This window comes from Mixophyes fleayi, chromosome 2 (assembly GCF_038048845.1).
Source record: "Mixophyes fleayi isolate aMixFle1 chromosome 2, aMixFle1.hap1, whole genome shotgun sequence".
NCBI lineage: Eukaryota > Metazoa > Chordata > Amphibia > Anura > Limnodynastidae > Mixophyes > Mixophyes fleayi.
Genome location: NC_134403.1, coordinates 108202761 through 108219256, shown reverse-complemented (window position 1 = coordinate 108219256; position 16496 = coordinate 108202761). Strand labels below are relative to the sequence as shown.

At 35.6% G+C, this 16496-nt stretch overlaps 2 protein-coding genes across 4 annotated transcripts in view; one reads left to right on the top strand and one right to left on the bottom strand.

Annotated features, from left to right (window-relative positions):
- Window positions 1-16496, top strand: part of PCDH9 (protocadherin 9) — a 1670245-nt gene that overhangs the window by 1475006 nt on the left and 178743 nt on the right. The gene's annotated exons all lie outside the window — the stretch shown is intronic.
- The window catches only part of LOC142140576 (uncharacterized), a 71777-nt gene continuing 62188 nt past the window's right edge, over window positions 6908-16496 (bottom strand). The window contains exons 4-5 of the mRNA XM_075198284.1: window positions 7686-7810; window positions 6908-6976 (exon numbers count right to left, since the gene is read on the bottom strand). Of these exons, the coding sequence (XP_075054385.1) occupies window positions 6908-6976; window positions 7686-7810 (194 nt within the window). The remainder of the gene's footprint in view (window positions 6977-7685; window positions 7811-16496) is intronic.

Genomic DNA, 16496 nt, shown 5'->3' with positions numbered 1-16496 from the left:
ACCCAAGTTCCTGCTGTGGAGACTGCTTGTCAGACCTTCAAAAATATCTGGTCTCAGGTCAAAACCTGTTTAAAGAAGACATCTAACAAATATAAGTCTTTCGCAGATAAGAAGAGGCGGGCTATTCCACCACTAAAAATCGGAGATCGTGTCTGGTTATCTACCAAAAATATTCGTTTGAAGGTTCCATCTATGAAATTCGCCCCTCGTTTTATTGGTCCATATAGGATCATTCAAGTTATCAATCCAGTATGTGTTAAACTTCTTCTTCCTAAGAATCTTCGGATTTCCAATGCCTTCCATGTGTCCTTGCTCAAACCTCTCATCATCAACCGTTTCTCGACTCCTCCCTCAGCACCGCAGCCAGTTCAAGTTCATCAGGAGGAGGATTTCGAGATTACTGAGGTATTGGATGCAAAAATTTCGCGAGGAGTCCTCCGTTTCCTCATTCATTGGAAGGGCTTTGGTCCTGAAGAGCGTTCATGGATCAAAGCTGAAGATCTTAATGCTCCTGCCCTTCTGAAGAAGTTTTATTCCAAAAATCCGGACAAGCCCGGTTCCAGGCGTTCTGTGCCCACCGTTAAAAGGGGGGGTACTGTCACTCACCGGACTGTGAGTGCTTCTTCCCGGACATTTAGGAACCGTGGCCGTCCTCCATCCTGAGGGACTGCGCATGCGCAGCCCTTTCTAAACCTCCAGTGTATGTTCCTTTAACTTAATTGGCAGATCAGGCAACCTCCCTATATTAAGCACCTGTGGTCAACACCACGTTGCCTGATCTTGGAGTCTCATTCCCCATGAGTCTCTGAAGGTGTTCCTGTGTTTCCTCGTTTATTCAGCCCAGCTGATTCCTGTGGTTTCCAAACCACTTCTACCTCAGTGGTTTCCAAACCACTTCTACTACTGTGGTTCCCATACCACAGTTACCCTTCTGTGTATCATCGTGACTGTGAGCTGATTCCTATCCGCTGCCTCCGTGCACTACAGTCTTCTAACCACTTCAACTCTACCATGTATTATCGGGACTGTTAGCTGATGTCTATCCGCTGCCTCCGTGCACTACAGTCTTCTAACCACTTCAACTCTACCATGTATTATTGGGACTGTTAGCTGATGCCTATCCGCTGCCTCCGTGCACTACAGTCTTTCATTCACATCCACTCACCTGTTCATGATTGTGACTGCTAGCTGATTCCTATCCGCTGCCTCCGTGCACTACAGTCTTCAACCTGCAACTCGTCTGTGTTTCATCATCGTGACTGCTAGCTGATTCCTATCCGCTGCCTCCGTGCACTACAGTCTTCAACCTGCAACCCGTCTGTGTTTCATCGTGACTGTTTGGCTGATTCCTATCCGCTGCCTCTGTGCGCTTCAGTCTTCAGTCCTTGTCTACTCTCCCGTGTTTCCTTGTGTCTGCTGCCACTATTGCTACCCGCTACTCTCCGTGATCAACAGTTCCAGTTCAACTCTGCTCTCCCGTGTCCCATCGTTACTGCACCTGCTGGTTGCTATTGGCTACCTCCGTGTTCCCGCAGAGACCCGCTGCTGCTACTCCTCAGCGCTACTCATCCATCTACTGCTGATCCGCTCTCCACGCTTTCCTGTGTTCCCTGCTGGTCTACCTACCTGTGCGCTGCACCTACTAGATCACCGCTTCACCCATCCAGGGACTTTGCATCCTGCCGGCCTCCTGCCGTTCAGGTATCTCTGCACTCCTGTCTGACTGCCTTCTCCTGAACCACGGTATGCATACTTCTCATTGACTGTGCTGTGTATTGCATACCTTGCTGGACTGTGTTGGTTCTCCTCTGGAGTTTGCTATCCGCTGAGTCTATGGCCATCATTGACTGTGTTATCTCGTGCTGGATTACTTCAAGAGACTTTCTATATTGGCAGTGTTGTTCAGTCATTTATACATTTATATTGTGCATATAACTGTGGATCAAAGTCAAGGTGCCGGTGTATATATTGTGTTGCAGTCTCTCCCTGTGCACCTCCTCACATATATATTCAGTGGTACAACTTGCTAGTGGCAGACCACTGACCCCGGTTTACAGTTTCACCTGTTCCAGTATCCTCTCACATAGCAGTGGTACAACTTGCTAACGCAGACCACTGACTCCCCGGATACCTCCACTTGGATTCCATTCCTTCACTCAGACAGCGGTACAACTTGCTATCCGCAGACCGCTGACTCTCATCACCTCCTCGTTTCTGTTGGACATTCCTCCTCACTATAGCAGTGGTACAACTTGCTACCGCAGACCACTGACTACCTTCACGTGTCCTTTGTCCATACAGTTCCTCGTGTATTACTACCTCCATATTGCCAGTGCTGCTAGTCATAGACTTTCCTGAGCATCTCATCATCTGCTATTTCCTGTTCCGTGATCACCCTGCTACCAGAGTACCATATTACCACCTATACTGCTCTGGTAAGCCTATCACCTGGTGATCCCTGGGTAAAGACTCCTAGTGCCCGTGACAAGGGCATTATAATTTGTTGGAGTTAGAAATACACTAGCCATCTTCATTTATCGGTCAAACAAGTGTGATGTTTATGACAACTGATCTTTTATAGTTCTTCACCTCATCATATTTCCCTGATCATTTAGGTTTTTAAGGTCGCTTTGGTTTTCAAGTTGAGTGTAACATGATAGGGTGAAATAATACATATTATATTAGGATATGAGACTCCTATTTCTCAGATTAATTGATTTAGGACTTCAAACCTAGACTACATTACTTAATGAGAATAAACCTGTAAAGCTAAATAAAAAATTTTACCAAAAAGTTTTTTTCCCCATATATACTTTATCTTGTTTATGTAGTGGGTCATCTTTACCAAGAGTACCACCACCTAGTAAAGTGTTTTTTGCTTGGTGTAGCTACAACACTTTTAAAATTTCTTTGCTGCCTCCAAATTGTGAATATTTAAACATTGTCGAAGTCCAAATTAATGACTTTCTAACCCTCATAGTGGCAGCCTCACACATGAGAGAGGTGGTACCTATGTTTCCTGACAAATTGTGTTCCTTAAGTATCTGAGTAGCAACTTAGCATCTTGCTCTAAAACAGGATATTATCCTTCAGGCATTATCAGAAAAAAATGGAGTCAATTCTTTTTAAATTTGCACAATTTGGCCTATTTACTGCTGTGTACATATACCCTGAAGTTTTCCGGAATATATTGTTTGCTTTATGTGCATATTAATTGTGTTCTGCTATAAAATACTTCTATATTAAGCATGCCAATAAAAGTAATGCATGATCTCTGATTTTTGGAACTTTAGAGATGGTGTAAAAATGTTACTATTTTATTTATCAAAAATATTAATTAACTGGGAAAGCTGTTTCATCCCCAAAGCATTAAAATGCATTATTTTACAAATTAAGTGTTGATTTTGCTTTTGTGTGCAGAATCTTCACATTATAGTGGCATACTGCACTTTTATTTAAACACCCTAACCCATCCTTGACTGGAAATCTCTGTCCATTATAAGGAGCATAGATTTGCTCCTCCTTCAATGAGCAGCATATTCCCACACTAATCTTTGTGTGAGTCTTTAAAAACTATACAAGATACTATATAGCAGGAAATAATAACTTTGCACCATAAATCTATATTTTTCCACATCTGAAAATAAATCATATGTTGGGAAATGAATCCCTTCACCTCCTACTGTACTGAAGTACAGTTACATTCTTTTCTTCAAGTGTACAGGACATTGACCTCACCCACAGACCTTAGCATGAGCCTTCCAGATGGGGAAATTCAGAACACTGTAAACCCATTTAAAATTCAAACATGCTGTTTCTTAGAGAGAGATTACATTATTTCGTACAGGAGCTGGTCCTTCTGGAAAAAAAAAAATGTTTTAGGTTATATATTAATTATTAGTGTTTTAGGCTTAACCAGACAATATGTTGGTTTCCTAAAGTAGAGGAACTAAAGTAAAACATGCATGGCCACCATCTAAATTACACAAACAGCCATTTACTGAACAGTAGTGAGGCTCAAACTGGCCACAACTCGTTTCTTGAATGAATAGAAACAGCCAAATGTGAGGAACTCAAACAGATTACACCACTGGCTTCTATGTGTTTGAGCTTATATGCATACAATTCATATATTTTAACTGTAAATAATGTAAGTAGTGTTTACAAATACAAATATTTTAAAATACTAGTTTTAACATGAACTGCGAGAGTTAACCCTCAAATTCAAATTCTGAATGCAAATAGCACATGTAAGCAGCAAACTGTAAATGTAAACTCCGGTTCCATTATTTCTCGTGTCTCCTGCTGTCTCTCGACCATCTCATCTTGGATGTCCCAGTGCTTTCTTAACTGCAATGTGTCCAAGACTGAAATAATCGTGTGTCCAACCACTCCAGGGCTATCGCGGTGTCTAGCCTCATTTCATCATTCTAGGAAACCACAGCAGAAACATATCCTCTATTTAATGGAACTACTACCATGAGTCTGATATTATTACAGACACATTGAGACCACCATTCAGCATTCATCCTTATAAGAGATAGTCATCTTTAAAATAGACATTTGGATTCCAGTCATCCAATCAAAATCCTTTGTTATGTAACACTGGTTATTTACACCATCTACTACCAACTAAAATCCTATGGACAACAGTTACTGTTCATGAACATGCCATCTAAAAGTTTGTGGTGTAATTTATTTTGTGCTTTTTAAAAAAAAATAATGTGTATTATGCAATGTGCCTTTTATATTAACTTCAAAATAGATTTTGTTTTAAACTACCACCATTTGTTTTACCTGGTTGACACAAATGTGACACACACACTGCCCTGGTTCTGCACACTTGCAAAACACGAATCACCCTTGGTGCGCTTAGACTACTCCCTATCATTTTGAGATATGGATGGCCTCACCCTAAGTCCAAGCTGCACTGAAATGCCTCATGGGAAGTGCGAAGAGTATAACAACCTATAAGGTTAGCCTCTATTCTCCAAGGCTTCAATCATGCCTTAAAACTAATTTCTTTATTTAAGCCAATCAGCCATCTTCCTAACTACTTGGCATCAGCTACAACCACCACCTTGTGACACCCTATTTGTGTCTTTCCCTTCCTTCTAGGGTGTAAGCTATAATAAACAGGGCCCTCTTAACTTGTTCTCCTTCCACTTGTTCATTACCCTTTGTACCCCAAGGCCTGCTTTCCTGGTATTTGTGCCCAAGTTTACTTTAAGTAAGACATTCTCATCACTCTCACTCACTATTTGTAAATGGCTTAATCAGCATTTATAAGTTATCTGTGTATTATTTGTTTACTTGATAGATGTCATGTTTTGTATTGTATTGTTTTTCATATATTATGTAATGTGTTATGGATTATTGCTGTTTATTTATTATATACTACTGTAAATGCCAGGTACGGCACTGTAGACCTTTTGTGGTGGCTTATAAAGAAAATATAACAATAATAAGCTGCAAATTTTTAAATACGAGTCTGGGCCTTTTCAATTTTAACCATCAAACTGATGAAATTTGATTGAATATCAAACTAGTTAAAAAGTTCTGAGCATCTCTACTGAACAGGGGTTTTTCAAGACATGTGAGACCTTGCTACTAAAGTAAGCTACCCCCTCCAGAAGTGTCAGTTATTCTACCAATAGGATCCTTTTATAATAGCCAAGAGAACTCAGCTTCATTATAAATAATTTACCCAATTGTTCCATTAAAATTTAAAATAACTTCTACCACAAAATGTGGAGATGATATCAGTGTAGTTTTTTAATTCTCTACTTAGTACTGTGTGAATAAAGTATAAATAGTTGGAACAACTGATACAGTATATTACATTCATGTTTTGTTTGTTCTAATTGCCTACTGAATTATTTACAAATAAATTAACGCTAACTGCTGTTTGGAAATGTCACTTCTCACATTAACTCAAGGATCCAAAACTTTGCTTTGTGTAATCAGTGCAGTAACATTCCTCTGTGTTAAAATAAAGAAACATTGAATAGCATGTCATTGGGTCATGAATGGCGAAGCTATTTTATGCTGCATGGTATTAATTGCTTTATTATACTAATTTACTGCTTTACTACATTGCTGGTTTTGAAACTGCTTTAGTTAACACCTCCCTAGAGGCAAACAATTTGAAAGGTCTCTTTTCCTCTTCCTGCTATACTACAACACTAATGTGTCCTGTCTATAATTCCAATGTTAAGTAGGAAAACCTTGGAATAAAGATTTTATTTTTTATGAGTAGTGGTGTCCACATACAAACTCTTTAATGTGCATGGCTGTAACAATAAGTCATAAATAACATTGCTTTAATATTACATGACATTTTATAGTGATCACAAAAAAGGACTTAGCCTATCCTTTTTATTTTATTGTAAGCAATGTGGACTAACAGAATGCTAATGCCATGCTGCATAACGTGTATCACACCTGTTAGATACAATTTTAAACTTTCAATTATGCTATACATTATGTTATTACAAGCATAAGCATTACTGCTGAATTACCGTACTTACCACATGCTATGAAATATAAACATCATAAGGTGACTAGTAGGAAGTATTGCATATAAGGAATTTAATTTTTTTCTAATAGTAGTATGGTGAAAAGTTTGATGTAATCCTTCTATCTTTTTAAAGTTAACAATAATGAAATGTATGTTATTATTGATGGGCAAACCTACATCTACAAACAGAGTCCTTAGTTTCACCTCTTTTCACCCTAAAAATGTGTGCATGCCTCATACTGGAGCATGGAGTCAGAAGCCCTATTTCCATTCCGGATAGACAAGTATCATTTATTGAGTGCTGGCATTGACAAGCATTGATTGAAAGTATAAAGATTTTTCTAAAGAGCAATCCCTCATACATTAACATATCACTATAATACAAGGTTACAAAAAGTTGTCTGCAAAGATTTGAGGGGGTCTATCAAAATGATCATACATCAGTTTGTCTCCAGCCTACAATAAGATAAGGAATCAGCTTCACATATGTGGTACTCTTTATTTCGACTACTATATAACCGACGAGTACATAGACAAAGAAATTGCAATTACTATAACAGCAACATGGATTAAATCTAAACTTACATTAAAACAGACAGATGAGATTTTCGAACACACTCACGTGCAGACTGGTACAAATTGTGAACATATAGCATGCCGGTACTTCAGAGAGATATTCAGATTTCTGAATTTAAAGCAGCAACTGGTCATTTTAATGTTAGGCACCGGGTTCTGCCATTGCTGCTTTAAATTCAGAAATCTGAACTCGTATGTGGTGAATTTTAACATTACATAAAAGATTGAGTTAAGGATTATTTTTCTTTATACTTGAATAATAATAATAATAATAATAATAATAATAATAATAATAATAATAATAATGATGATAATAACAGTTTACATTTGAAAAATAATATTTAAAGTAAATCAAATTATGTGATTCCCCCACCTGAATGTCAGTTACATATAACAGCAATAAGATATAGCCAAAAAGCTTGTATCAGTTATTATTATTCTGAAAATTTCACATATGCAATTGAAGTTTAATTTTTGATATTTAACCAAAATATTTTCTTGGTGGATCTACCTATTTAAGTTTATGGCTAAGTTATCTTTGAAACCATAACAAGCAACCAAACAATTTAACCTGGGCTGCTTCACTTACAACACATTGATCACTGTCAATCAAACTAGCAAGCAGTATAATGCTTTTATCCACAATGTTAGAGGTTAAGCTAAATGCGTTGACAACCTTGGTGCTCTTCAGTGGTGGATCGTTGCCTTCTGGAACTAATGTTTGAGAAGATATGTAGAATTGTATCAAATCACAAATCCATCTACTGACATAAGTCTAAAACTGTAAAGAAAATTAGTCAATGTTATCTCAATTCATCTACGAAGGAATGGCTGGGTTTAAGAATTAGATTGATTGATGATATTTCTCAACAAGTTACCATTGTTCATTATTTCACTGACCAAGATGTCAGAATAAATAACATAAAGGAAAGGCAATTTTCATGTTTACCAAAACATAAGAACTAGTCTGTCTATGATGATGGCAATAGCTAGATTGTAAATACTATTAATATTGCATATGTCATAATAAGAATTGGTGTTATATACTTATGTGGTCTTTAAAAACTATATTTAAATTAATGCAAATGTGAGTTATAGTGGTTGCACTGAATCAAGAAAATGTAATGATTTTCACTACATTAATTGCAACAATATCAAGTTATTTATATTGTTCATACTTATTATAGAAGTAGATGGCTTTTTGAAACATTTTATTTTCATGATTAGGTAGACTAGGCAAATAAATAAGTAAATAATGTATTCTACAAAAGAGATGTTAAATTGCACCTGCAGGTTTTCACAACTTGTGGCTAAAACTGCTTAGAAGAGAGGTGAGCATTTAGTGCTATAGAGAACAGTATCTCTATAGGTTCGGAACGTGTTTCTCTCTTTAAAGAAACTCTCCTGATCAAAAGTAGTCAAACCCTTTTGACAGCATTTTATAATGGTTTGGTGCGTTTACTTTATGTGCATATTTTGCTACTGAAATAACACATTAAACTGAATACTAGTGGCTTAAATTATACTTTACTATTTTAATTTTGCTAATTTTTTGTCACTGATTGTCCATTACCTTTGATAATCTACCCACATCTGGTAATTCTAGAAATGTTAGATGGGCCGCAGCAGTTATGGGCCAATGTGGCACTTAAAACTTTATCTTTAGAATGTAAGCTCTCCCAGGCCCTATCATTGCATTGAGTATTTTGATAGTGGGCTGCTATCACTGCTAGCAGCCTCACCTATGCAATAATGAGGCTATGGAGGTCACTCTGTTGACTGCCCATTGCCCTTTAAAACAGTTATAGTACAGTCTTAACTAACTGCCGTTAGGGTGTGTGCCAGCAGTGTGCACAATTTAATGCCAGTGTTTATACTATTCATCCTCATATATCTTAGATATTAACATGTGAAGAAATTTCCATTGCAATAAATAGGTAGGTAGATAGATAGATAGATAGATAGATAGATAGATAGATAGGTAGCTAGGTAGATACATAGGCAGATAGGAGAACGTTTCATTGAAAGTCTAATAGTTTAAAATTAATTGTTGAATCTTGGTGATGGCAGACTATGACAGCAAGGAAACTAGTAATAAAGGATTGGTATTTATATCTTCCTGCAGGTTAACCATCAGCTGTAACAATTCCCTTTAGTGTACAGTACAGAGTTGATTATTTGCATCACTTAAATAGCCCTAATTAACTAAACTTTCAGTGCCGGCGCTTTGAGCAATTTACCCCTTTCCCCCTTACCAGCCTGACCCTGTCATGGGGGATTCCACATACAGTCACAAATACGGGCTGGTTTGGTTTGTGTGCCTGAGCTGCTTTTAAGTCCCAGTCTGGAGCTGAGACTATAAATCATAAAGTTGTAGGCTGAGTGTTTTTATATAGGTCACAAAACTCCTCATTGACTTAAAATATCCATAATAATTTATACTAGGTTGTGCATTATTTCTTATAATAACATCATCCTAATGAGCACTGATGTGATGACTTTAGAACTCATCAATTGTTTGCAATGACATCAAAATTCTCCTTTTATATGGATATTATTTACAGAAGTTTATACATATAGTGGCATCGCTTATGTATTACAATGCAATTATGCTGTAGATAAAATTTTATTATTATTCTAAATATTAAAATTAACTGTAATTGATTGTATAAAGTATATATGTACTATATATATATTCATTTTTTCCTACCTGCAAGAATCAAGCTTTAGTGTTTGAGAAATTGCATTCCACAAGGCTCCCATCAGCTTTGTGATATTTTTTTCTTTGTATCCATATTTCCTTGTCTATATTTTTATTGTTTTTATAAAAAGGCTACTTTCAGTATATTGTTATGTATTTCTTTATTATTGTAGCTTTTGTTACTTTAGGTTGTGTAAATATTTCACTTTTAATATAAAAATATTGTGCCCTGCAGTCTGTAGTTTTTATATGGATTCACAGGCAAATGTGACTTTATAGAAACATGTAACCTATTTTAAAGTAGGATTAGCTATTCCATGAGCACATTTACCTTGCCCATTGAATGATTCATGAGAGATTTGTGCTCACATGGCTATGGTCGATTGTAGTGTTTGTTATGTTTAGTTATCTTTCCTTCTTTTCTAAATCATATATGTGAAGCTCTATTTTATTCTATGTGTAACACTGTGATAGATAAATTTACATTTGCAACAAACTAAACCTTATTTTAATGTATATATTGATGCTATACATTTTAAATTATTTTGTCATTGCTATCATCTAATACTATGAGGTTTGTATTTTTCCAGGAGGAAATCTATCTTTAAGTTCTGATTTATGAAATGATATTTGTAAACATACAAAGCAAACAATCTGATCTCCATTGACTTTTTAAATCGTAGCTAGTGATTGCAGAGTAAATGTGCTTTCAGCTGGAAATGTGTTAATCCTGCCATTTAGAAGGATGTTGCAGCTAAGAAAATAAACAACATATTGTCATCAACATTCTTATCTAAACCAATACATATCTATTCTGAGCTTGACTTCCCTACTTTTGTGTCTAAAGACAATGTGATCTATGCGATACATTTGTTAAAATCATATTTTTCTGCCTAAAATACAAGCTTTTACATGTGCAACTAATAGAATAATAATAATATTATTAAAGTTCCAAACTTTTGTGAAATTATGCTGTTAAACTATTCATATTGACCATTGATATCAATACAAGTTTATTATAAAATAAATTAGAATTTAAATATAGCAGCACTAAAAAATGTAATTATTAGACAACATCCTCCCAACTAACTAACCAACCATGGTTATTTCATACAAGGAGTTGTTGAACCTCATGTGATCTTCTGCTGCTGAGCCTATCCACTTCAATTTTTGCTCTCCTGCACACCACTGTTGTAATGCTATTTGAGTTACTGTTGCCTTCCCATCAGTTTGAACCAGCCTGGCCTTTGTCTTCTGACCTCTCTTATTAACAATGCGTTTTTTGCCCACGGAACTGCTGCTCACTGAATATGTTTTGTTTTATGCACCATTCTCTGTAAACTCTAGAGACTGTTGTACATGAATGCACATATTTGCAAAAAAACAGTAGAAGTCGCATAAAGCAAAACACACTGCCATGATGAATAGGTATAAATGCTTAAATTCCTATACTGACAATGAAAAGAAATACTGAAACAAAAAAATATAAGATAGATTAGTAAAACATTATTATAAAGAGTGCAGTTAATATTATAATAGACTAAAAATAATTTATGCATTGCCGCAGATCTATCAATTATAGCTAATGCTTTCTTTTTTTTCACTAGAAGTATAGTTTTTTTTGTTTTAAAACCCAATTAACATAGCTAAACATCTGTTGGTATGGTCTATAGACCAGACCTCAAGAGTTCATCCATTTTCTTTGGTCATATTTTTGGACCTATCCAGTAACATCCAATCATGATTTGCTTAAGCTAACTCTATCCATTTTTTAAAACACATTTACATTTTGCCATTAAATTCACTTGCCCAGGCAACCTTACTGACAATATTGGCAATCACATCCAAATTTAACAATGCTTCAGTTTAATTTTTTATTTTATTTACACTGTGGTTTATTTCTGTATTATAATAATATATGCATTTATTGTTTGTATTCTGTGCTCCAACCATTGTCAAACTGTAAGACTTTTATCACTTATATCAGTGGTTCTAACCCTTTTTCAGGTCACGGCACCCTTAGAGTTTCCATAATTTTTTTGAAGGCACCCCTCCAAAATAATTACCGAGCAGTCCCGTTTTTTATTGTTAGTTGGGTCAAAATAGCGTAATAAGTATTTAGGTCAGGATAGAAATACTTAGTAAGTTGTTCGCAAAAATAATACACATAAATCCAAGGAAAATAATATTTTTATATATTTTTTTCAATTATATTTCTGTCAAAGAATAATTTACAGCTAACATTAAGAGAAATAAGATCATACAAAATAAAACAACAACATATACAAAATCCTCAAGCTGTGTGCTCCCCTTCATCCTCAAACTGTGCCCTACTTCATTCTTTTGCCCCTCCATTGCTGTTTTCTATCACCATTTCCCCTCTGTTTCTTTACTTGCCATACTTGGCCTTTTCTTCTATTTCTTCTGTCTTCTCTTCTGTCTTCTTTCTTCTGGCTCCTCTCTACTACCGTTGCTCACTGAATATGTTGGTCGTGATGACGTCACGCCCGACATTCAGTGAGAAGCGAGGAAACAGGAGGATGCTGGGTCCCGGGCACCCCCGGATTGTTAATTTTTTATTTGTGCGCTTTTTTTTCCCACTGGCCACGGCAGACCTGTGACAGCGCCATGGCACCGCTGGGAGCCGCAGCACACACTTTGGGAACCGTTGACTTATATACTCTTTTGCTGTTAATATTGATTTATTGATTTTATACAGTTTTATTAGACTGAAAAACATTTAATTTATTAAAAGAAATTTGATATATAAAACATTCTGAAGCATACAATATTTTCTAGTGATATCCAATTAACCAGTTGATGCAACATTTACTGATTGAAATATACAGAACCTAAAATATACAGTAAAGATATGATTGAGCATGTATAACCCCCAAGATATTACAATGCATATCATGCAACCTGGTTGTAGTTTCTAAATACCAATTTCTGCAATCAAATCCTTCATCAAATGCTATTTCTGTGGATTCAGTAATCTGTCTTTTCTACTGTTAACAGTAGGCTTGATATAGAGATTGAGTGCATTGTCATTAATGTCTATTTAATTTATTTAAAGAGAGGTTGTATACATATATTATCAGTACTTGCCATCACATATGAATATGGTCATTATCTTATCATTATCTTCAGTTTATCAAGGTACAGTTAGCATAGCATATAGTGACACAGATAGATATAATGTAACAGTAACAATTATTAATTGATCAGATTTTTTAAACTAAAAAGTTCCATTTAAAATAACTTATCTGTCATTGGCATATAGCTGTAAATCTTTTACAATGATCATTTCTTTCTCAACCATTATTTTAAATCGTAAATAAGTATTTTACTTGGAAAACTTGTTTTCACTGAAATATCTTTGAAGCAAGACATTGCCATTCCACTGATCGATGAGTTGAAACAAATATGTTCACTCTGCTGCACAATCTAACCGAAGCATGCAACAAAGACTATATACCTGCAGTGCAAATACTGAGAAACAAACACAAAGAGATTAATTCAGTACGTGTTTTAAGGTTTACGGTTTGCAATTAAACAGGTTACAAGGAGTAATTTTCCAAGAGCTTCCATAACAACCTATGCATTTATTATAACTGAGTTTTACAAGTAAATACTTACAAAAAGTAGAAAAAAAATAAAGGGCACCTTGACTAGGTTGAAAAGTTGAAATGACTGAGGAATTATAATAAGCATATAGCAGTTCCCATTATATATATATATAATATATAGCAATATATGTTCTTAAATCCTAAGGTTTTATTTTATCATGTGAGGAGAGAAATGTATATTTTATCTGTTACCGACTGGGTTGTTTCCATACACCACCAGCAAGGGATAAATCTGTGTGTATTTTGAGTTATAACAACCTGGAACATCAATGCAGCATCATGCTGGAAATGGAATGAACACCCCAGGCAAGCATTGTAATATCCTCACTGAGGCATTGTCACAGTACATCATAAACTACATATCACTTGTGTTTTGGATTTTGAATGTATCAGTTTTATGTCAGTGATCGTAGACCCCATGGATTTGCAGCTGCAGCTAAACAAAAATAACCTGCTTAACTGAAATGACTAAGATACAGGGGATCGAATTTCATTCTATGAGGGTTGTTCAAGCTGGAAGTGTGAGAAAAAGAACATACGTAAATAAAACAAGCTTTGTGACTTCCTATCAAAGTTTAGGACCCCATTGCTTTAGTTTTAGTAGATAGCTATTGATCTTGAAAATGTAAAAGATTGCTATTTGTGATGTTGATGTTTTGGACAGAATGTAAAAGATGGTTTCACCATATAGGGCCTGTTGCTGAGTTAGGAGCAAATCAAAAACCATGACGCTTGGCAAGTTGCATTGGAGGCGAGATAAATTTAAAATGTGGGGACAGATTTATAGTTGGGGTAAAGCATGTCATAGATCAGCTGTAAATGTCAGTGTGAAAAAAAGCTATTGAGTATTTGTGTGCTATAATATGATAATGTAATTTCTCTTCATGCAAAAAAAAATTAAAATAAACTAATTTGCACCACTTGTATTGTAATATAGTTTGACTAGGAGCAAATTTACACCTTTTGGTTGCTTTGCTCCTAACTCAGCATCAGACCAATAGTGAATAAGTGTCAGAGCCTAATAAACAAATAGTTCATTGTCAGTCATTCATTGACAGCATACATGTTTCACTGCTAAGCGTTCTCCTTCTTCAATAACAATTAAAACTGGAAGACTGTCTGGGTGGAAAAGACTGCATGTTTAAAACTTTTTAACCATATTTTAATATTAAACTATGTGTCAAAACAGCAGAAATATGAACTCAGTCTGTTTACAGTTTATTTTCTTTGCTGTGTTTGTCTATTTTCATCTTTTTACAATCAATCTTTCCTTCTACTCACCAAAGCGTCCACAGTTTGAAGTAGGAAAAATAGAGAACATCTTGTAGATGATGCAATTATTGGAATGTTCACCAAAGTAGATGAGAGTTTATTTTGTGGAAGGCAGTGACCTGGCAACTAGAGTTATGTAAAGGCGGGGAAGCCTGTGACAGGATTAGTGTCATTATGTGAGGAGAGCCAAACAGAATGCCACCGACTGAGATATAGATAGAAGAAGGTGCAGGGTCCTTCAATCACACAGTAGTGATGTGCGACTAATGTCAATCTAATGTTGGAAAATTTGTTTGTCAAACGTACTTCTCTGTGTAATAAAGTTCCATACATCCTACTTGTTTATATATTCATATTATTATTTGATGATAATGTAAATAATACTTTTTTTTTAATGTGTCCATAATGGTGACATATGATTTTCTGAAATTGTTGCTATATGCTTCCATAAATTTTATATTTTGAAAGGGCTGTAAAGTCTTTTCACAGAGATTGGCTTGGGAGAAGTTTGAAGGGAAGGAGAGGAAGGGTGTTCAAAGCCAGATAACAGAATATGGAGGTTGTGAGCAATTGAAAGTGTCATGTAGTAAGTGCTCACAACAAATCCCCTCTTTCAGAATATATAGTACGGAATATAAATATGCATTTGATGTATGTGTATATATATATATATATATATATATATATATATATATATATATATGTTGATAGAGAAAACAAGTAGGGCGCCCAATGTGTAGTATCAGATAGAAATGGGGACGATATAATAAACTGCGTACCGTAAGGATTCCAGGATCAGATGGTATGGTGGGAGTTCCTCTTCAGAGGTAATACCTCCCCTCAGGATGATGACAATGTGGATATAAAAGCACATATAGTGTAGTATAGTTGTGTTATATAACACCAATTGTGATGAATCCTCCACCACTATCAATAGTGGAAGCCCAATAACCAAAATGGCTTAATATTAGATATACACCTCCAAATAAAAACAAAAAATCTGCGTACCAGAAATCCTGTAATATAAGTAGCGTATATGTGCTCAAGATCAACAGTCCATCATAGTATAGTCGATCAGACAGATATCATAGGCAGACAGACAAAAACAAAATTGCCATGTCAGAGTAAAAAATAACACTTTAATAAAAAAGTAATATGAACTCACATGAGGTACAGAAATGATGCCAGTAGAGTAACAGTAGAATCAATAGCTCAACGCGTTTCGTCCCAACACCGTGGGACTTCCTCAGGAGCAGATACATGGTGTATCATTTATTTGTGTGCTACATGACAAATCAAACAGTATTTTCCCTGCATGCAAAAATATTTGTCATTTATCCGAGAACAAACTTACTCCTTTCTGCTTTGCTCCTTACTCAGCATCAGACCCTTAGGGGTATATTTACTAAACTGCGGGTTTGAAAAAGTGGAGATGTTGCCTATAGCAACCAATCAGATTCTAGCTGTCATTTTGTAGAATGCACTAAATAAATGAAAGCTAGAATCTGATTGGTTGCTATAGGCAACATCTCCACTTTTCCAAACCCGCAGTTTAGTAAATCTAGCCCTTAGTGCTTTAAATTCGTCTGAATTCTATAGAGTATGTTATCTACTGTGTCTTTTAAATTGGTACTCCTCCATATTTTTTTTTGCAATCATTGAGAGGAAATTGTTAACATTCTCAATTACAATATAATGTATGGGCTTCATAAAGTAATAAAAAATAACCCTCTAAAATCCCTCAAGAGAGGTCACGAAAAATATTTTTGACTATCTTTTGCATTTCAATGAAAGTCAC